The following is a 21,322-nucleotide window of genomic DNA, read 5'->3' on the forward strand; positions in this document are numbered from 1 at the left end:
GCACTCTCCCCTCCTGCTGTTTCCAGCAACTGGCATTCAGAAACCTAATGCCTCTGATCACAGAGGCAGAGCATAGCCATCATAGCTAGTAGTCACAGATAGTGTTATTCTCCATGAATCCATCTAATCCTCTTTTAAAGCTGTCCACATTGGTGCCCATCGCTGCCTCCTGTGGGAGCAAGTTCCTTGTTCAACTGTCAACCTTCTGAAGAAGTACTTTCTTTTTATCTGTTCTGAATCTTTCGACATTCAGCTTCATGGGATGTCAATGAGTGTAAGGAGAAAAACTGCTCTCTATTCACTTTCTCCATGCCACACATAATTTTATAAACCTCCCATTCACCTTTTCTTTAAGCTAAGAAGCCTGAAATGCTGCAACCTTTCCTCATAGTGGAGCTATTTCATCCCCGTGATCAGATTGGTTGCCCTTTTCTGAATCTTTTTTCCAACTCTACAATATACTTTTTGAGGTGAGGTGACCAGGACTGTACACAATATTCCAAATGCAGTCACACCGTAGATTTGTGTAACAGCACTGTGATATTTGCAGTTTTATTTTAGAGCAGTGGGAGAGGGGAACTTCCATAGGCTTAATTAGGCCTGCCAGGCCTCACATCATTGGGCCCCTCAGGCCATTCTGGCCATGTCACACCCACCTGCCAAGGTAAAAGATGACTCCTGAAGTTCTGCCAGTCAGCTGATCTAGTAGCCTGCCATCGCTACTAGGTCTGTGGGAAATCCTGTAACTCAAGACAAGTTCCCTAGAGTGCCCTGCTCAAGACTGATACAATGCTGGGAACTTGTAAGAGGAATTCTTATGTGCCATTTCCCTCCCACAAATTTTTGTCACCCTTGAAGCAGAAATGAGAACCTACCTGTTCTCTTTGGCCTATATGGCTCTGCCCTGGTCTCCACCTTCCCTCCCAGCAAGTACATTGCTCGAGGGCATGAGTGAGGATCCATCCCTGTTTCCGAGCTGATCCTCCGGCCCCTGCCTCCCCCTCCCTCCGTGTGTTATTTCTGACCACAAAAGTGCTCCCAGGCCAGGCACTGCTGCATCATGCCAGCTGGTGAAACAAAATCCCCTAATGGTTTGCAGATATTAATGGATGCGGCCCTGCAGTCAGCCCCACTGCAGTCCATGCTGATCATCCCTGTGTCTATGCCAAGCACTAGACTGGCTTTTTTCTGGCTGTTGCCCAGCATAAGAAAAGGGCAGGACAAGGTAGGTGGGAGACGATGAATCCCGAGATGGTGCAGGATGGCGAAAGCAGCTTCTTTTCGATTTGCTGTCTTCCCTTGGAAAGTCATTCAATTCAGAGGCACATGATCCCAAACAAGCCTCTCTAACGTGAGTGCCAGGGCAGCCTATGGATTATTATTCACAGTGTAATTAATGATTAGCAACTCTCCTATCCTCATGTCTACCTCATTTTGTGAATGTGTGTGTGTGTATATACAGTGGTACCTCACTTTAAGAACAACCCTGTTTACGAACTATTTGGTATACGAACTCCGCAAAACCGGAAGTGTTCCGGTTACCGAACTTTACCTCGGTCTATGAACAGAAGGCAAATGGTGGAAGGGCACCGGCAGCGGGAGGCTTCATTAGGGAAAGCGCACCGCAGTTTAAGAACAGCTTTGGTTTAAGAACGGACTTCCAGAATGGATTAAGTTCATAAACCGAGGTACTACTGTACACACACACACACACACACACACACACACACACACACACACAATCACACACACTCACAAAATGAGGGAAACGTGAAAATACACACATACACAGATTTAACATTTTGTAATTCTGTGCTCACTGCACAACAGGTGTGGACAACTTTTGGCCCTCAAGTTGTTACTGGACTACAACTCCCATCTGCCCCAACAAGCATGGTCAACAGCCAGGGTAGTGGGAGTTGTGGTTCAGCAACACCAGGAAGGCCAAATGTTCCCCACACCTGTAGAACACGTAGCTCTTTTTTCAAAATAGCAAACTCTAGTAAGACCGTTACTCCTTTTGTTCCCAACAGAGCAGAGCCCATCTTAAGACTGTTTCATTCTACAGCTCCCCCCTCGCTCCAACCTTGTTTTCTTTTGTTTAGCATTCTGAGAAACTGTTCTGGAGAGATCAAAAACGTGTGAATTATTTTGTGGCATCATGATTGGTTCTAATTAAAGTATTGTCCTACTGTGGGTTTTTGATTTCCTCCCATTTTGTGAATCTTTTGGTGATTGTTATTTTATTCTTTTATTCTGCCTCTCCTGCATGGGTACAGCAGTTCCTCCTGTCAAACTAGTCCCCTTGGAGAGCAGGAGTTAACCCTCCTTTAGTCTCCCATAACCAAGTTGTGATTGTTTAAGCAGAAGTAAAAGCTGTCCAGGCCTACAGAATTTCAGGGTGGTGCTCAGCTGAGAGGAGTTTGTGTTTATGTATTTCATGATGATGTTCTACCCAGGGAATATTTCCCCTCCCCCAGATATTTAAAAACCTTGTTTTCTGCTATTAGACTCTATATACTATGAAATGCCACAAAATGTAAGATTCAAATACTTTTAAAAAAGAAAAACTGAAAAAGAATCCTAAAACTTTAAAAGTATGGCGAGAGCAAAACTAAAAAAAGCCCCTCAAATAATGTCTGTTTACTATTAATAAACTCTTACATACATAAGGTGATCATATGCATGGTCCTCTATCTGAAGTATGGAAAGCACAGTCCTCTATCTGAAAGTTCTATTTGAAGAGCCGTCTGGTGCAAGTCCATTTAAAGATAAACAACTCTAAGGAGGGGCCTTGAAATTTATTCTGCCTGGCCTGCCCCCCTGGCAATGTAATGCACACAGAGGAAAAAGCTCTGCTGGCATTGCAGTATTACTGGGTAAAGGCTAAAATACAGTTTGGCATTGTGCGGGCATAAAGATGGAACAGGGTGAATTTGTCAAAGGAAGGTTTGGCTCAGTGCTAGGGCTCAGTCTTGGCTCACGAGAACTGTTGAGTACTCAGCAAGGTGGCTGTGAGTGGAAGCTGATTGCACAGAAACACTGACCTTATCCTAATGAAAGCTGTGTTAATGGATACAAGGCTTTGTGCTTTATAGACTGAAATATGTTGGATCTCTTTGATCTTTAATTGTGGAAGAGTGCAAATAAAAGATCTGTAGGAATTTCCCACATCCCAACCCTAAGTTAAAAATGGCTTCTCTTGGATGGGGCCTGATAATACCAGATTGTTAATGCTGGGATTGAGCCCTTGGCTATAAGCCGTATGAACAGCCCCACTTTCTGTTTCTCCTGTGAGCTCTGGCTGAAAAGCAGGCTTACTGTACCATTGGTGGAGCAATGAAGATAGAGCTGCACCACCTTTTTCTCTTCCCATCCAAAACTGCACTGCAGCCAAGTTTTCTGTCTTCTTCTCTTTCATTGTCCAGCTTCGCTACCTATGCCTTTGGGGGGCCATAGGCAGGAACATTTTCTCTTACTTTTTGCAGGGGCTGAGCATGGGGGTGCTACTGTAACCTAAGAACAACTAGGATTGTCTTAATTAATAGACTCAGCAGGTCTTTGACTGAGCCATGCACAAGTTGAGATTGTTGTGGGGCCCACAATCCAGCCTCTTAAGAATCCATGCTTTCATTACAAGCCCAAGTGCCTGTTTCTTATGGCTGCAGAGATAAGATCAGAATAATTATTCAGTGGATTAGGCTTACGGTCCAACTAGTCCTGCGTGCTCCCTCCAGCAGTGTCCAGCCAGGTGCTCCTGGATGTGATGGAGAAAGTCATCCACTTTTCTTTGTCCCCATCTGTTGGTAACCAGTCTTGAATATTGGGGGTAGGAGTTTCCTTTGTTTGATCCTGTGTCTTGTAGTACTGGTTAAGAGTTACATTCTGTCCTGACTGCAATCCTTTTAGAAAGCTGGTGATCATCATTACTGCCACAGCTGCTGGTTTCATGGGGGGGACGGGACATTTTCTTGCAATAACTCAGAATGTGAGTTTTCCTAGTCCAATATTTTTATTTTAAGAGTTTGCATAGGATACATACTGTCCTATGCTAAAGCAGTGGTATGTGTCTTGAACTTCATTCTGTTTTTGTTTTTTTTAAGAGTTGGTAAATAGATTTATTGTTTATTTATTTTTTAAAAGATATTTATTAAGAGTTTCAAAATATTACAAAAGAAAAAAAGAAAAAAGAAAAATACAAAGAAAAATACAAAATAAAAATAATTAAAAACAATTCAGTCTTTCAATCACTTATCTTTCATTTGCTTATTTCCCGAACCTCCTCACGCCTCCCTTTTCTGTATTCCGATTCAGTTTGTTAGTTCAGCAAATCCCTCCCCTCTTAGTTCATCCTAGTCTTCAATCTTAAAATATTGTAACATTAGATTTTTACCTATTAATAGTCCATTTTCTCATATTCCCTTATAACACTACAGCTAGAAACCACTTAGTTTCTATCCAACATCATTCTAACATTCATTAATTTTACAATATTTCTGTAAATAGTCTTTAAACTTTTTCCAGTCTTCTTCCACCAACTCTTCTCCCTGGTCTCGGATTCTGCCAGTCATTTCTGCCAGTTCCATATAGTCCATCACCTTCATCTGCCATTCTTCCAGATTGGGTAGATCTTGTGTCTTCCAATACTTTGCAATGAGTATTCTTGCTGCTGTTGTGGCATACATAAAGAAAGTTCTATCCTTCTTTAACACCAATTGGTCGACAATGCCCAGGAGAAAGGCCTCTGGTTTCTTCAGGAAGGTATATTTAAATACCTTTTTCATTTCATTATAGATCATCTCCCAGAAAGCCTTAATCCTTGGGCACGTCCACCAAAGGTGAAAGAATGTACCTTCAGTTTCTTTGCATTTCCAACATTTATTATCGGGCAAATGATAAATTTTTGCAAGCTTGACTGGGGTCATGTACCACCTGTATATCATTTTCATAATATTCTCTCTTAAGGCATTGCATGTCGTAAACTTCATACCTGTGGTCCATAACTTTAGACCAATTCTTAAAAACAAATGGACTTCAAAAAATCTCTCAAATAAATAAGTTAATGTTGAACTACAAAATAACAGAACAGGAGGTGGAAGGTGCCATTCAGAATATGCAGTTGGGCAAATCTCCAGGGCCAGATGGCTTAACCTCAAAATATTATAGATCTTTGAAGGATTGGATAATTCAACCACTAAAGGAGGTTTGCAATGAAATTTTGGAGGGGGAAAAAGCACCAGAGTCGTGGAAGGAAGCTTATATTACACTAATACCGAAAAATGAGTCTGAAAAGACACAACTTAAGAATTACCGCCCCACATCCCTGCTTAATGTGGATTACAATTTTTTTGCAGATATATTGGCTAAAAGACTGAAAAAAGTTTTAGTTGAAGAGATACATAAAGACCAAGCTGGCTTTCTCCCGGGCAGACACTCGTCTGACAACACGAGAAATATAATTAACATTTTAGAGAAGCTGCAAGTGAATATTAATACTAAAGCTGCTTTAATTTTTGTAGATGCGGAGAAAGCCTTTGACAATATTTCTTGGAGTTTCATGAAGAAAAATCTTCAGGGGATGGGGGTTGGTCAAGGGTTTGAAAATGGTATAAGTGCAATTTATTCAGAACAAAAGGCTAAACTAATAGCTAACAATGTGGTGACAGAGGAATTTAAGATAGAGAAAGGGACACGACAAGGCTGTCCAATTTCCCCACTGCTTTTTATTTCAGTCCTGGAGGTTTTGCTAAACATGATCAGAAGGGACCGTTTGATCAAAGGTATACAGGTCGGAGCCAAACAGTACAAATTGAAAGCTTTTGCAGATGATTTAGTATTGACGCTACAGGAGCCAGAATCTAGTACTAAAAGAGTATTAGAATTGATTCAGGAATTTGGTCATGTGGCAGGATTTAAGTTGAACAAGTTAAAAACTAAGGTGCTTGAGAAAAATTTAATACCGATTGAGAAAGAGAGGTTTCAGAAGGAGACAGGTTTAACACTGGTTAAGAAAGTAAAATACCTGGGGGTTAATATGACCGCTAAGAACTTAAACATATTTAAAGACAATTATGAGAAATGTTGGTCAGAAGTGAAAAAGGACTTAGAGATATGGTCAAACTTGAAGCTTTCCTTGTTAGGTCGAATTGCTGCTATAAAGATGAATGTATTGCCAAGAATGTTATTTTTGTTTCAATCATTGCAAATTTTGGACAAAATGGACTGTTTCAAGAAGTGGCAGAGAGACATTTCTAGATTTGTCTGGCAGGGCAAGAAGCCCAGAATAAAATTTAAAATATTAACTGATGCAAAGGATAGAGGTGGATTTGCCCTGCCAGACCTTAAACTTTATTATGAATCAGCGGCATTTTGCTGGCTGAAAGAATGGCTGCTTCTTGAGAACACAGACATTTTGGATCTAGAAGGTTTTAATAAGGTTTTTGGGTGGCATGCATATTTATGGTATGACAAGGTCAAAGCACATAAAGCATTTAAAAACCATATTGTCAGAAGAGCATTGTTTAATGTCTGGACAAGATATAAAGACTTACTTGAAAATAAAACCCCAAGGTGGCTATCACCGATGGAGGCGAAGGCTCAGAAAAAACTCAATATGGAGGCCAAATGGCCAAAGTATTGGGAGATTTTGGAACAGGAGGGTGATAAACTGAAATTGCAGAGTTTTGAGAAATTAAAAAATAAGGTGCGAGACTGGCTTCATTATTATCAGATAATGGAGGCATACAATTTGGACAAGAAAATTGGATTCCAGGTGGAAAAATCAAAATTAGAAACAGAACTGTTAGAACCCAAAACTAAGATTTTGTCAAGGATGTATAACTTGCTGTTGAAATGGAATACACAGGATGAAACGGTGAAATCTGCTATGATTAAATGGGCACAAGATGTTGGACATAACATAATGATGGCTGACTGGGAACAGTTATGGACTTGAACTTCATTCTGATTGCCTCTGTCATGAACTTAGTGTATTTTGCCTTCATGGATACCCTGACACGTATTTTGTGCAACACACATGCATTGGATGGTACCAGGGATTGCAGCTGATATTGATGGCATAAGTGTTGAAGGCAAGAAAACTCGGAAGGTGATGGCCTCTCCTTTTATGTCTGAAAATTTTTCTATACTAAAATGTATAGAAAATGGATAATGTGCATCTGGTAGAGAGAGCTGCAAAACTGAAAGATCCCGTTTCATATCTTGTCTCTGCTGTGAAGTCTTAAGGGTGGCCTTAGGCAACCTTCCCTCTCTCAGCTTCATCTACCTCCTTGTATAAAATATGGAGATTATATCACTGACCTACCTTACATGACTGTTGTATTACAATACAGTGTATATGCAGAGTGTTCTGAAGACTTTTAAAGTGCTACCTAATACCAAGGATGATCATTATTATTTCAAAATAAAAAAAATTGGGGGGGGGAGGACTTTTCTACCGCCTTTGAATGTATAGATGTGCTGGTGCACATCTTCTGTATTTCATTCATGCTGTGAAACAGTGTTATGTGTGCAGACTTTATGACTGGTGTTTCACAATGTGCGGTTTGACATCATTTGCTTAGAAAGACATCACTGAGCCTACAAGCGACATGAGTCTACTTCTTAGCATTGGGGGTGGGGAGCAGTGAAAAGAGTGCTTTATTTACATATAAGTTTAAGGATGTATCCAGAAAAGGAGACACATAGAAATGGTGGCAGGCTGCCCCTTATATTCTCAGCTTGCTTTTCCCTTTGTTCCTGCCAGTACCCCATGCAACTAGATGGTCTGCACATGCTCTAGAGCCATCAGATAGGATGTTCTCCCCGTCTTTGGTGTATACGCTTTCTCTGAGTGCTATTTATATCCCACGATGCCAGTAACTCCCTCCCTTAACAACCTTGGCATATTCATGGCCCTTCAAGGTGGAATGTGGTGTCCCCTAGTAGTTTGGAGAGGTGGTGCCATCTGCTTTGAAGCCTTGCTGCATCATCACAGGCATGCCATGCCAGGGACTAATGGTGTTGGGAGAGTCATCCTTGAAACCCACGGTTCTTTAGAGCACCATCTTTACTACTCTCCACAAACCCACAAAGGTGCTGACTCATTGGTGGCCCAAAGGCTGCTACTCTTCTGAGCCTTTTTAACTGGGTGGGGGTGATGGGGAGGATGAAAAAGCTGGCGTTATTGATTATGGCTCCTGAAGTACCGGCATCAATAATTCAGAAGAGCAGTTGGCAGGAAACGGAGGCCTCAGAGTGGGGCAAGGGAATGTGACAGCTTGGAAAGGGAGCGGAGGAGGAGATAAAAGCCTGGCCAGGGAATATTCACACATAATCTAGTCTGAGATGGATGTTGGGCAAAAGTGCAGATTGAAATTGATGAGTTGATTACCCACACTGGGATGGATAGGCTCAGTTGTGGATCCTGAGAATTGTCTGTGGGATGAAAATGTGAATAAGGGTAGTGATAGGTAACCTCAAACCAGAGGCCCCTCAATATAACCCATCCATTTTCTGGAGTAAGTAGACCTGAAGACTCCATGTTGCCCATGTGGCATAAAATTCAGCTTGCATGCTCACAGTTTCCTTAAACATGTTCCTACCAGATTATCTGTGGAGCTTCTGGGTATGTCGTGCTGCATCATGAGCAACAGCTTCCTCTTGTGGCATCTGTTGTAAAATCCTGGAGAAGAGGGACTCTGAGCTGTGATCCCAAGTTCAATCCCCCATATCTCCAGGTGGGGCTGAGATCGTCCAGTGCCTGAAACCTGGGAGAGCCTCTGCCTGTCAGTGTAGACAGTACTGAGCTAGATTGACCAACGGCATGACTCAGTATAAGGCAGCTTCTTATATTCCCTAGGCTCTCATCTTCTAGGGGACAGTTGAGAGTCTAAGCTTGCCAAACATACCCCCTTCAAATTATGTACTACAGAGTACATGAACCAGCAAATGTTGCAAGAACAGCAAATCGTCTTTGAGATCTCTCCATCCTGCTCACTCAGAAGGGGAGTTTTCACTGTAATGATGGTATCGTCTCTTATCAAAAACACTGAGCTTGGTGCTGAAGAGCCAAAGTAATGCTGAGAATATTAATATAGGATGGTGTCTGCACATCCTCGGTCCCCCTTTTGCTTACTCTGAGATTGAAATCTGTTCTGGTCTTATCAGCCTCTCAGCAGAGCAGCAGGTTTGTCTTCCTCGTCCTCTGCACCCACCTTAGGGGAAATAGTAGCAAGCCTGGTTCTAGTTGCTAATCTTGGCAATCCACTGGCTGCCGTGTACCTCCCTGTCATGGCAGCTCTTCCAATAAGTACATTGTCCATATTGTCAGTGGTGCCACACTCCTTTGGAACATGAAATTATCTCCTTCTGCACTTTCCCTTAGGCTACATCTAACATTGTAAAAGAATATATAGGACATCTCCTGCAGTTCTTAAAAGGCCTCTGAGCTGCCACCACCTGTTAGTTCACTGCAGAGCAACAGGGAAATACCAACTACAAGTCATTATCCATGTTGACGGCTCCATGCCTTAGTTATTTAATTATATCTCCTGGCATTCCAGTCTCTCTAAGGTTCGTTCCCGAAAAAAGTATAGTAAACCAAAGCAGCAGAGGCACAAATATGGCCTTTTCTAAATGGCCAGTGACTTTCATGGAGGAAGGTTAATAAAGGGATACTGCAAAGATACTGCAAAGAATCTTTCTTGCAACCTGTGTTGTCTGGGGATGGAGGGAGTTGCAGTCCAAAACACCTGTACAGCACCAGTCTGGCAAAAGAAATCAGTGCCTGGTAAGTGTCCCTGTGTGCGTTTCCATGTGCGGCACTGGTGCTGGCTCGCCAGTTGCAGCTTCGTCACGCTGGCCACGTGACCCGGAAGTGTGTTTGGACGGCGCCGGCTCCCGGCCTCTTGAGCGAGATGAGCGCACAACCGTAGAGTTGGTCACGACTGGCCCGTACGGGCAGGGGCACCTTTAAGTGTCCCTGAGGAAAGAATTCCACAAGCAGGGTTCTATTAACCAAAGGTTCTACTCTAGTGACATGTAAAGGAGGGCTTTTGAGTTGGATCTTAAAGACTGGGGCAGAGTCTCATGGCAGCACATGAGCCTTCAGATTAGATATCCTGGTTCCAAGCCATATGGGAATTTATAGGTCAAAATCAGCATCTTGAATTATGCAGAAGAACAAATTGGAAGCGAATGATCCTCTTTTTAATACTGGTGAGATTTCTTCTAATCAGCTAGTACCAGTCAGTAATCCAGTTGCCATATTCTGAACCAATGGAAGTTTCTGAGTGGTTTTCAAGGGCGGCCCAATGTACAGCTTGTTACAGTAGCTGAATCTGGATCTTACTAGGGCATCGATATCACCAGCTGCGGGAATAGTTTAGGTTATTCTTATATCTCCTGATTGTGGGACTACAGATATATAATTGGTGAAGCAATGTTTAGTTCTGCACTTAGAGCCATGCATTTTTCTTTTGTTCCAATTCAACCATTACTCTTCTTCCTTTCTAAATTTCTCTCACTCAGTTGGAATTGCTATATATTAGCTCCACCTGGTAGCTGGAGGGACAGCATACATATTCAAGTTTTTATTCATTATATGGATTGTGCCTGATTTTGCAAAGAACTGTGTTTAAGTTTTGCTTTATTACAGCTTTATATATCTTTTGGTGTTAGTTGTTTCTGAGTGAGGAGGGAGAAGCTGTTTGATTTGGCTTCCCTGGATGTTTTAAATGGGAAAATGAAATTGCAGTGAGAGTAGGCACCAAGGACAGCTCCAAAATTTGCTGTGTACTTTTCCCCAAGGTCTAGAAGTCTGCATCCTTCCTTCTCCTTCCAGCAGATAGGTGCACACAATCATTTAAAGTGTTCTGTAGCACCCTCATTTTTGACTTTCAACAGAGGACTCTGAGCTAATTGTTCTTCTTCTGTGGCTTATTTCAGCTGTGTATGAAATGCTGCCAATACAGTATAGCTTAAATTTGCTCACCTATCTGACGACCTTTTCTGGGGTGAGTTGCATTTGGGGGACTGGCCATAAAGTGACCACAACAATATATTCTGCCCTTTTCTGTGGATTGCATCTCTCCTGTGTATAGGGCTCTTCTGGTAGTTTAGGGAGCTCCTTTTTATTGGAATCAGTTATTGGAGCCAATGCTAATTCATATGTAGCCCTGTGTGCAGGTACTTGCATAGACTTTGTTCCTTTTGGTCTCTTGTAGTGAATTCTGGTGTTTTCATCCCAGCTTCCTTTAAGCTTGTTCAGAGAGCTGTGGTGAAATTGGATGATACAACACTGGGCAGTGTTATTCATATGACTTGATTGTGTTCATCCTGAAAGGATGATTTAGTTCTGTGGAGACTAAACCTGTGCTTCAGGTTAGAATTGAAGCAAGACGTGAACGTTTTTTATACAGTTCAGGATCCACAACAACCAATGAGAAGTGGAGGGCAAGGCACAGATAGGAGTGGATCAGACCTCTATTCACAATAGTGAGATTAGTCTTCCATGAGAAATAAAAATACACTCTACTGGCAAAAGAGGCAGTGTGTATGATCTGGAGCAAGTTGCTCAGGATAAAGATATACTTGCTTCCTGGGCTGATTTATTATTTATTGTGCATCTAGAGGCTATTTTCTGTAGAGCACGATCATAAATCTATGTGGTCATCAACTGGAGCAAATGTTCCCCAGCCTCCCTAGTGGGTGTTTTGTGAAAAAGATGGAGTACGTAGCTTTCATGTTGTGCAAAACTCCCATGTCCTTTTGCAGTCTTTATAGGTGTGCTATGTTCAGTGGATCATACAGCAGAGGGGGGAAAGTGTGTGTGAGAAAGTGAGTGACTACCTTTTAAAGTTACTCTTCCTTGTGAAATTATTATCTATGGCACTATTCAAAGCTGCCCAAAGAGCATGTGCTGAAACAAAATGCCCAAAGCCAGGAGAGCAAATAAACAACTTTATTGCTTCCCCAAACCATCTTTCCTTTTAAGTGCATGTTTGACTGCTGTGTTCTCAGTGTTCTTACTGAAAGGTGCTGCTGTGGGTTTGGTGGTTTGGGTTCCCTTCCTTCCTGGAAGTGTCTTTGCACCTAACCTGGTCTGGTCTGAGGCAAATGTCCCTAACTGCTTGGCTGTCTGGGTCATGGTGTCTCTCATTTCTCCTGTATTGCTCATCTCTCTAGCTATTCCTGTTTGTCTCCATTTGTCAGTCATTGCCACTTCTTTTCTATAATGCTCAGAACATCCTTGCAGTCATGAGTCATGCATGCACACACACTTGTACACAAGCTTAAAAGCAGCAACATTTAAATTGACCCGAGGAAGTAAACAGCATCTGAAGGGCAATCAGTGCAACAACCCTGGTAAAAAACTATTCTCATGCATTCTTGAGACAAGTATGAAATGATCTGCTTTCATATCTTCTCCTATCAAAAATTAGGCTGCTGCTTGGCCAAAACATCCAGGTGAAAGAATAATAAAACAACTGAAATCAGACAAAACAATAACATAGCAAATAAAATCACCAATAAATCCAGCAATAAAGTGAGAAATGGCAGAAATTAAGTATCCATTAGTAGTCAAGTACAGGAATATCTTCACCGGGCATCAAAAAGACAATGAGAGTTGGTGCCAGCAAAGTGTCCCTGGGAAGTGTATTCCACATTACACGGGTGAATTCACTGGGAAAGCCCTGTCTTCCCTATCACCACTCACCACACTTCTACAGGTGGCAGCACTCAGAGCAGAGCCTCTTAACAATGGCGCAGGTTCATTTTAGATACTCCGTTCCCTGGCCTCAGGGATCTTCCCTCCCCAGCCCTCAAATAGGTATGTGTGCTTAAGTGCTAGCTAGCTAGTTAATTAATTACAAAATAAATAAATAAAGTTAAAGGTGATATATAAATTTATTGATAAAGAGAGCTGGGAAAACCCCAGAACTAAGCGCTGTGGGTTAAACCACAGAGCCTAGGGCTTACCGATCAGAAGGTCGGTAGTTCGAATCCCCGCGATGGGGTGAGCTCCCGTTGCTCGGTCCCAGCTCCTGCCCACCTAGCAGTTCGAAAGCACATCAAAGTGCAAGTAGATAAATAGGTACCGCTCCGGTGGGAAGGTAAATGGCATTTCTGTGCGCTGCTCTGGTTTGCCAGAAGCGGCTTAGTCATGCTGGCCACATGACCCGGAAGCTGCACGCCGGCTCCCTCGGCCAATAAAGCGAGATGAGCGCCGCAACCCCAGAGTCGGTCACGACTGGACCTAATGGTCAGGGGTCCCTTTACCTTTAAGTGCTCAGTGGCCTGAGCTAGAGTATATTTACTCTCTCTGAGTTCAGCACAACTTGCATCCTGATAACTTTGGAATGTATCCAACTAAGTCATACTCAAGGAAGAGCCATTTAAATCAATGGATTTAAGTTAGTCAAGTCCATTGCTTTTAATGAGTCTGCTCTTAGAATGACTTTGTTGGGTACAGCCCTGCACTTAAAGTGTAATGCTACATGTCTAATCAGAAGTAAGTCCCACTGAGTTCAGTGGGGCTTACTCCCAGGTAAGAGTTTGCAGTCTTAGGAGTTGTGGCCTTAGTCTTATTTAAGAAATTTTGTTGATGAATGGAGGGGAAACAAGACATTTCTGGTCCCACATTTGCAATGATGATGGGGAGACCTGCAAAGCTCAGAGAATAAGGCAACTGATACCCAACACACAAAAGGCAAGGATCAGTTACAGCCGGACTGCAATAGTTGAAAAACTATTTTATCAAGGGGAAAGTGTTTATCCTTTTTGTAAAAAGAGATGAATTTTGGTGTGCTGTAGAATGACATTTTCTTCCAAGCCATTTTTACCAAGGTGTATAAAAAGGTTTTTTTGCAATAAGATGGCAACCATGCCAACCTTTACAGCTGCCTTTCATCCAACCTGCCTATCTGTTTTTGCACACATTCTATATCTGCACCCTTCATTCATTCCTCATCCTCTGTGGGCTGCAACCGCATGTTATGTTTTAATTTGTACAGCTCAGCTTTATACCTCATTTGTCTTAAAGTGCTGACCATTCTTACAGGAACTTCCTTCTCCACGCAGCCTCTGCTGCTTTCCTAGAGGCAGGAAGAGGAAGGTGCACATCTTTACTCCCAGCCATTTTCTCCTGAGAGCTAAGGGTGGAGCCTAAAGCCCTCATTCACCTGCTCTGAGCTACTAGATCTAACTCTCATTTAGAATAATAGAATTGTAGAGTTCAAAGGGACCAGGAGAGTCATCTAGTCAACTTCCCTGTAATGAAGAATCTTTTGCCCAACATGTGGCTCAAAACCATGATCCTAAGATCATGTGATACTGACTGAGCTGCACATCCAGGGTATCATGCTGGAAAATGCCATGTCACTCATCTATTGGAGCAGCTGATTTCTTGGGGCAAAGAGTGCACACTTAAACACCTGGATGCAGTTTCTTTGGCCCTCCCGGTGTTGCAGCTTCCTTTGGGTCAGGCACAGAAAACCTGTGGACCTCCAGATGTTGTTGGACTCCAGCTTCTATAAGTTGTAGTCAGCATGGCCAGTGGCTGATGAGAGTCCAACAACATCTAAAGGGCCACAGGTTCCCCATCCCTTCTTCGTGCCCAACTGATGCTCAGTGGAGCATGCATGTGCTTTAGAAGAGTTGTGAGTCATTGTTGGGTGTACTGTGACAGTGCTGGATCCATTTCCCTGTTGCATTGAAGCTATGCATGACTGTCTTTCCGATCCATACCATGTCTGTTGTGGCTGGTGCTTAGGGATCGGGTGTGGGTGGAACAAAGGGTGCCATCATATGTTAATGCTTCTCCTGGTTGGCAACTGTCATTTCTTTGCAGGCAACCCACCTGGCCATGCTAAAAAAGCCCTGAAGCAGCGGTTCCTCAAGCTGCTGCCCTGCTGCCGTCAGCCCAAATCCATCCCCTCAATCAGCGAAAGCAAGTGACACTTTATCCCTCTCTGTGTGTCTTCTCTGTTCTGTGACATCATTAACTCCCAGGAGCAGGGGAAGTGGGAGAAGGGATTCCTTCTGTATAGTATTTATGTAAAATACTTGTATGCCACTTTTCTCAAACACCAATCCAAAGCAGTGTATTATAAAAGGACTGTGAGAGTGATGTAGGCAGGGACAAAAGGGACTAGAGGAGACAAAATGTAGGCTCTCTGCCTCAAGCCGCTAATTGTATATGGCTGCTTTGTGGATGAACTTGTGTCTGGAATAGCTGTCTTCTCCAGCTTTCTACTCCAGTTGACAGAGCTCAAAATGAATAGGAAGACAAAGGACAGCAAGGTGGGGATTTTGTCCTAGAACACTGGAGAGGGCAGGTTGTATGTGGAGGCAATATATGCAGCCATCATGACAACAGCCGATGCATCTCATTGATTGATTACTTATAATAGTGTGTTTGGGTTGAGTTTGTTTGTGGTTCCAATTAAAACCTCCTTCTGCCTCAGTCAATGCCTCTGTCACTTATTTGATGCTGTTAAGAGTTTGGTTTCCTTGATTATGGTGAATGGGCCTGACATTATGAATTTGCCTACCTAGCAACTAACATGTTTTTGAATCCAAAGCAGCGTTAGTGGTTCTGCTGCTTTTCATAAGAATTTTTCTACTTCCATTATCTCTGCTTGTATATCAGTAAGTCAACAGTAAATACAAAAATGCCACAAGCATTTCTTTCTTCCAAAGGAAAGTAAACCTGGTAGTACTGACCCTGGTCTTCTCAATGTGCATTGAAGTGAGGAGTGCATAACACTGTTCACAGCCTGTGTCCATGGAAGATGGTGTAAATCAACTCTTATCTCTGGTTCCTATCCAAATTGATCTGAATTTAATACTTATCGTTTCCCTTGATGCAGTATTGGGAGGGGGGGTATTAATGCATTTCACAAACAGGGCTCTATCCTGAATTGACCAAAGCTCTCTAAACCTCCTCTAGGCCAGGATGATACTGCAGCACTTGATTTCTGGCTGTAATCCAGGTGTGAGATCTTGCATCTAAAGGTAGTTCCACAGAGTACATGCACATGAGATGGGTCTATTTGTGCCAATGCAGGGTGGGAAAGGAAATTCAACACCTCACTTTGAAAAAAATTAATTCAAGGAATGCAGGTGGGATGCTTTGGTTCTGTCCATGCTATACTTTTGAAGCTCTTTCTTTTCTTGCAGACAGTGTAGAGGATGAGTTTGAGCTCTCCACTGTTTGTCATCGGCCCGAGGGCCTGGATCAGCTGCAAGAGCAAACCAAGTTCACCCGCAAGGAGCTGCAGGTCTTGTACCGAGGCTTCAAGAATGTGAGTTGGAAAGAAACTCCCTTTGCTGCTGGTGCACTTACAAGCTTGCTTGGGGGCCATTTCTTTTCCCTATACTAGGCTTTAAAAAAAACAAGTACAAAACTTTTGGATAGAAAGAAAGAGACTATCCTTTTCCATATTGTTGTAGAGAGCATATTTTAAAACATCCACTCACTACACATCAAATTTGCAATTTGTAACTTACAGTCACAAAAACTATAACTATAATGAAATCCTCTTTTGTGACTATAGGCAGGCACTTCCAACACACTGCCCAGCCAAAGTGCTTCCCATTACTCAGGAACAAAGATGGAGCATCAGACTTCTTGTATGGCTCCAGTAAGCTCTCTCTCTCTCTCTCTCTCTCTCTCTCTCTCTCTCTCTCTCTCACACACACACACACACACACACACACACATTTCCCCTTTGAGAGCAGCACACACCACTAATTCTCATATAAATGAAATTGCACCAGCACTTCGACATGGGGTGGCATGCTTCTTTCTGCTTTTGAACCACTCATCCCTCCTAGGCCAGTAATGGATGCCTCCAAAGCACAGAGGGATTTTCTTTGTGATGTTTGGATGCCAGAAGAATCCAGCTACATGCTATGACTTCCTCTGAGCCTGGGGAGGCCCCCTACACAATAGCCCCCTCTTGCTATATCTTACTGGCTATATTCTGCACTCTGATTGGAATTTCTTCCTATATTATCTCAAGTGTAACCACCAGTAGATAATAAGGTAATGCTGCTTTCTGCTTTCAGAAGCATTTGTTTTACTTACGTGCTTACATACACACACACACACACACACACACACACACACACACACACAGCCGTGTACAGTGGGATCACCCGCAGCCTGAGAGACACTGCTCAAGTTTTCCCCTAGGAGGTGATCTGCTTTCTGTCATTGGTTATGAGAGTCAGCTCCTCAAAGTCCTCTTTGATGACACACCTCACCACACTGGCCCTACCCTGGCGTATTGTTTAGACTAGCTCTTCCAAGGTGAACTTGTCTGCACTTTTCCATTTGACAGGAGTGCCCTAGTGGCATTGTTAATGAAGACAGCTTCAAGCAGATCTACTCACAATTCTTCCCACAGGGAGGTGAGTGCCACTCCCAGCTGAGATCTTTTGGAGGAACTGGGAGGCCAGATAAGGACAGTGAGTGGCTTGGCGGCTGCTAGAAATAATTTGGGATATATTCTTTAGGGCCTTGGCACAGTCATCTTCAGCTGCCCATAGCTTCCTTGCCTGCTGTGCCAAGCACAGCTTCTTGCCCAAGAGAACGGTCCATGACACATCTTTGTAGTTAAATATGGCTTCCTCTTTGCTCAATTTTAAACAGGCTTTTAAGACCATTTTACTTGAGCAGGCTTTTCTTGTTAAGTGCCAGGACTGTTCTTTATCATGATAATGTTTTTATTTGTAAGCTGCCTTGAGTATACTTTATTAGAGAAGGGCAGACAATAAATACTGCCATAAATAAATAAGATATCTATGTCTAAGGGGAAGCAACAATAATTTCCTGGCACTTGATAAAGTATTTCCAAAAGCTGCAGCTATAGTCACTTTCTCTGGTTGTTCTCTGCCTGCAATTCGGTTGGTTTGTTGACATCTGGTAAAAGGCCTCCTAATCATTTACTGTGATGCACTTCTTTTCAGATTCCAGTACATATGCAACTTTCCTTTTCAACGCATTTGACACCGACCATGATGGCTCAGTCAGTTTTGAGGTAAGATTCTACATGCAGTTATTTTTGTTGTTGTTTAGTCGTTTAGTCGTGTCCGACTCTTCGTGACCCCATGGACCAGAGCATGCCAGGCACTCCTGTCTTCCACTGCCTCCCGCAGTTTGGTCAGACTCATGTTTGTAGCTTCGAGAACACTGTCCAACCATCTCGTCCTCTGTCGTCCCCTTCTTCTTGTGCCCTCCATCTTTCCCAACATCAGGGTCTTTCCAGGGAGTCTTCTCTTCTCATAAGGTGGCCAAAGTATTGGAGTCTCAGCTTCAGAATCTGTCCTGCCAGTGAGCACTCAGGGCTGATTTCCTTAAGAATGGATAGGTTTGATCCTCTTGCAGTCCATGGGACTCTCAAGAGTCTCCTCCAGCACCATAATTCAAAAGCATCAATTCTTCGGCGATCAGCCTTCTTTACGGTCCAGCTCTCACTTCCATACATCACTACTGGAAAAACCATAGCTTTAACTATACGGACCTTTGTTGGCAAGGTGATGTCTCTGCTTTTTAAGATGCTGTCTAGGTTTGTCATTGCTTTTCTCCCAAGAAGCAGGCATCTTTTAATTCCGTGGTATGTTATTTATAGAGCAACTTTTATAACAAACCTTGACTGGGTGTTTCACAGAATAAAAACAGTGCTTCTAGCATTGCAAACAAGCCCACAAAAAGCAGGCTCACAATATTGTTTCTCCAGCAGCCCACAGCATTTCTAAGCAGAGAAGGGCACTTCCCTCTTCTTAGAGCCTACTTGGTTTCTATACTGAGTGCAAGAGAGAGATGGAACACACAGTCCCTCCACCACTGCTCACCTGTGTACAGTTTTTCAGGTGTTTAAATTGTGTACTTTTATCACTGATGTGTATGCTGCCCTTTGGGAAGAAGGGCAGGATATAAATTTAATTTTTTAAGACATTCCTTGTCACCTATGAGTACCAAATGAGTTCTTAAATACAGGGTGGTAATTCAGTAGTAGAGCATCTGCTTTGCATGCAAAACAACCCTGGTCGATTCCCAGCATGTTCAGCCTTACAACTCCACTGATCCTAAAATCTCACAATTATTTCTGCACTTTCAGTCTATGCACCTAAACCCTGCAACTCAGGTCAGTGAGGCCACCTGGTAGAAGTGCATGGACCTGCCTTTCTGAGCTCTTTGCTAAGTAGAGTGAGGGCAAATGACATAAAAAAACACAGACATCCTACCTGAGGAAGGCATCTTTCCCACTCTCTCCAGTGAACAACCACAACAGCTTTCTCTCTCTTGCCTATTGATTTTCCCAAAAGTTTTGTGAACTTTCATTTGTGTGTATTTATATTTCTCTCCTCTCAAGTACACTCTGTAGATCTTTTTACTTCAAGATTCAAACCCCGGAAGCTTAGGGCGGGTAGCAATAAGTTAAAAAATATAAAGTAATTATGTACTAGATATCTGAGACTTCCTCAGTCTACACACTTAAATAAAGCCAATGGAATGGCTGCCCTAATGGAAACAAATTTAAATGAATGAATGAATGAATGAATGTTATGCTGACAGATTGCCTGAGAATACTTCACCATTTTCTCTTGTTCTAATTTCAAATTCTGTTGTCAAAAAATAATCATGAAGGTTGAAGCAGGAAGATCAGCAGGAAAGCTCTTAAGTCAGGGGTGACGAACCCTTCCAGTGTTGTTGGGATTCCAGTTCTGATCAGCCCCAGGCAGCTTGGCCAATGGGATGGGATGATAGGAGTTGTAGTCCAGCAGCCTTTGGAGGGTCATAGGCTTCCCACCCCTGCTCTAGGGTATTAAACAATCAGATTCTCAGTAATTCTTTCCCCAGGTGGGTTTTTTTACTCTGTGAGTTGCTCTTTGCAGTTTGTTGCCATTGGGTCCCCTCCACATCCCAGAGTCTGCTTTGCTTAAATCTCAAGCCTTCATGGCACTTGAGCTAGACTTGATTGTTTCTTCACCCCACCCCAGCCTTTTTCTTTTTCATTCCCCTGCAGGATTTTGTGGCTGGCTTATCCATTATTCTACGTGGTACTATAGATGATCGGCTCAACTGGGCCTTCAACCTCTATGACCTGAACAAAGATGGCTGTATCACCAAAGAGGTACATATAGAGGGAGATGGAGTCAATGGTACCAGAAGATACTGGGCTCTCCTGCTTGTTGTCCACTTTCTTAGGAATCTCCTTCAGCCCACAATCGAGTTCTGATTTCTGCTTGCCATTCTTTTTGTGCTCTTGTCTTGCAGGAAATGCTGGACATAATGAAATCCATTTATGACATGATGGGCAAATACACTTACCCAGCCATGCGAGAAGAAGCACCTCAGGAGCATGTGGAAAGCTTTTTCCAGGTGAGCCTTGAGCCAGGACATTTCCATGGGTGAAGAAGACCCAGTGAAATTAATGAACATAACTAAGGACCATTCATTTCAATGGGTCTGCTCTGAGTAAAACATAATTACTACCCCATGTCAGCATCCTGCAGTTCTACAAAACCTTCCCATCCCTGGTAGTTGAGCGAGTGGGTTATTTTAGTCAAGATATTTGGGTTAACTCCCACCATACCTGCCCAGCGTAACCAATGGCCAGGGATAATGGGAGTTGTAGTTCAACACATTTGGAATGCAAATGTGTGCATTTGGGTACAGAGTCAACACAGAGTAGAAAACTCAACACAGGGTTTTGTCAGAACTTTAAGCTTTCCCAATGGCCACTCTTCCTTCCTCTTTCCAGCAGAGGCAGCATCTCCCATCTCTTACTGTTACAATCATAGTAGTGGACCTGTTTGCAGCACCAGCCCACTGCTGTTTCCTTGAATGCTTGCAAGATGTCATTAGTGAGGTAGGGGGCCATTCTCTGCCAGAAATGCCTTTGAAGCTACCTAGAAGCTGACCGGTTCCCTGACCAGGTCTGCCTCAAGGATGTCCTTCCTGGTTGTGGGTATTGTAGTGTGCCTGAAGCTGCTCCTAGGAAACAGATGTTACCTTGCCTTTAATTCTCATATCCCTGGTTGTTGCATTTCAGAAAATGGATCGGAACAAGGATGGAGTGGTGACTATTGAGGAATTCATTGAGTCCTGCCAGAAGGTAGCATACCCCCATTAGAGAAGGGTGGGGATATTGCATTACTGTCAGTGGGTACAGACCACTGCTATTTTTCTGCCATGCATAAAAAGGGGGTAGGGGTTGAAAAGGTCCTTTACACCCCCTATACGTTTTTTGGGGGGCGGAGGGAGTCAAAGCTGATAATTAGTTCTAGGACTTCTTAATTATTCTAACTT

At 42.9% G+C, this 21,322-nt stretch overlaps 1 protein-coding gene across 5 annotated transcripts in view; it reads left to right on the forward strand.

The window, feature by feature from the left end:
* Positions 1–21,322, forward strand: part of KCNIP2 (potassium voltage-gated channel interacting protein 2) — a 116,448-nt gene that overhangs the window by 90,389 nt on the left and 4,737 nt on the right. For 3 of the 5 annotated variants that reach the window (XM_081192278.1, XM_081192277.1, XM_081192276.1), the window contains exons 2-7: positions 16,183–16,307; positions 17,349–17,418; positions 17,977–18,047; positions 20,037–20,144; positions 20,288–20,392; positions 21,066–21,128. In XM_081192278.1, the coding sequence (XP_081048404.1) occupies positions 16,183–16,307; positions 17,349–17,418; positions 17,977–18,047; positions 20,037–20,144; positions 20,288–20,392; positions 21,066–21,128 (542 nt within the window). Of the gene's footprint in view, positions 1–14,851; positions 14,955–16,182; positions 16,308–17,348; positions 17,419–17,976; positions 18,048–20,036; positions 20,145–20,287; positions 20,393–21,065; positions 21,129–21,322 lie in introns of all 5 variants that reach the window. The other 2 variants (XM_081192275.1, XM_081192279.1) reach the window with 1 other exon arrangement.

The sequence above is a fragment of the Podarcis bocagei genome, assembly GCF_964188305.1.
Source record: "Podarcis bocagei genome assembly, chromosome: 4".
Classification (NCBI taxonomy): domain Eukaryota; kingdom Metazoa; phylum Chordata; class Lepidosauria; order Squamata; family Lacertidae; genus Podarcis; species Podarcis bocagei.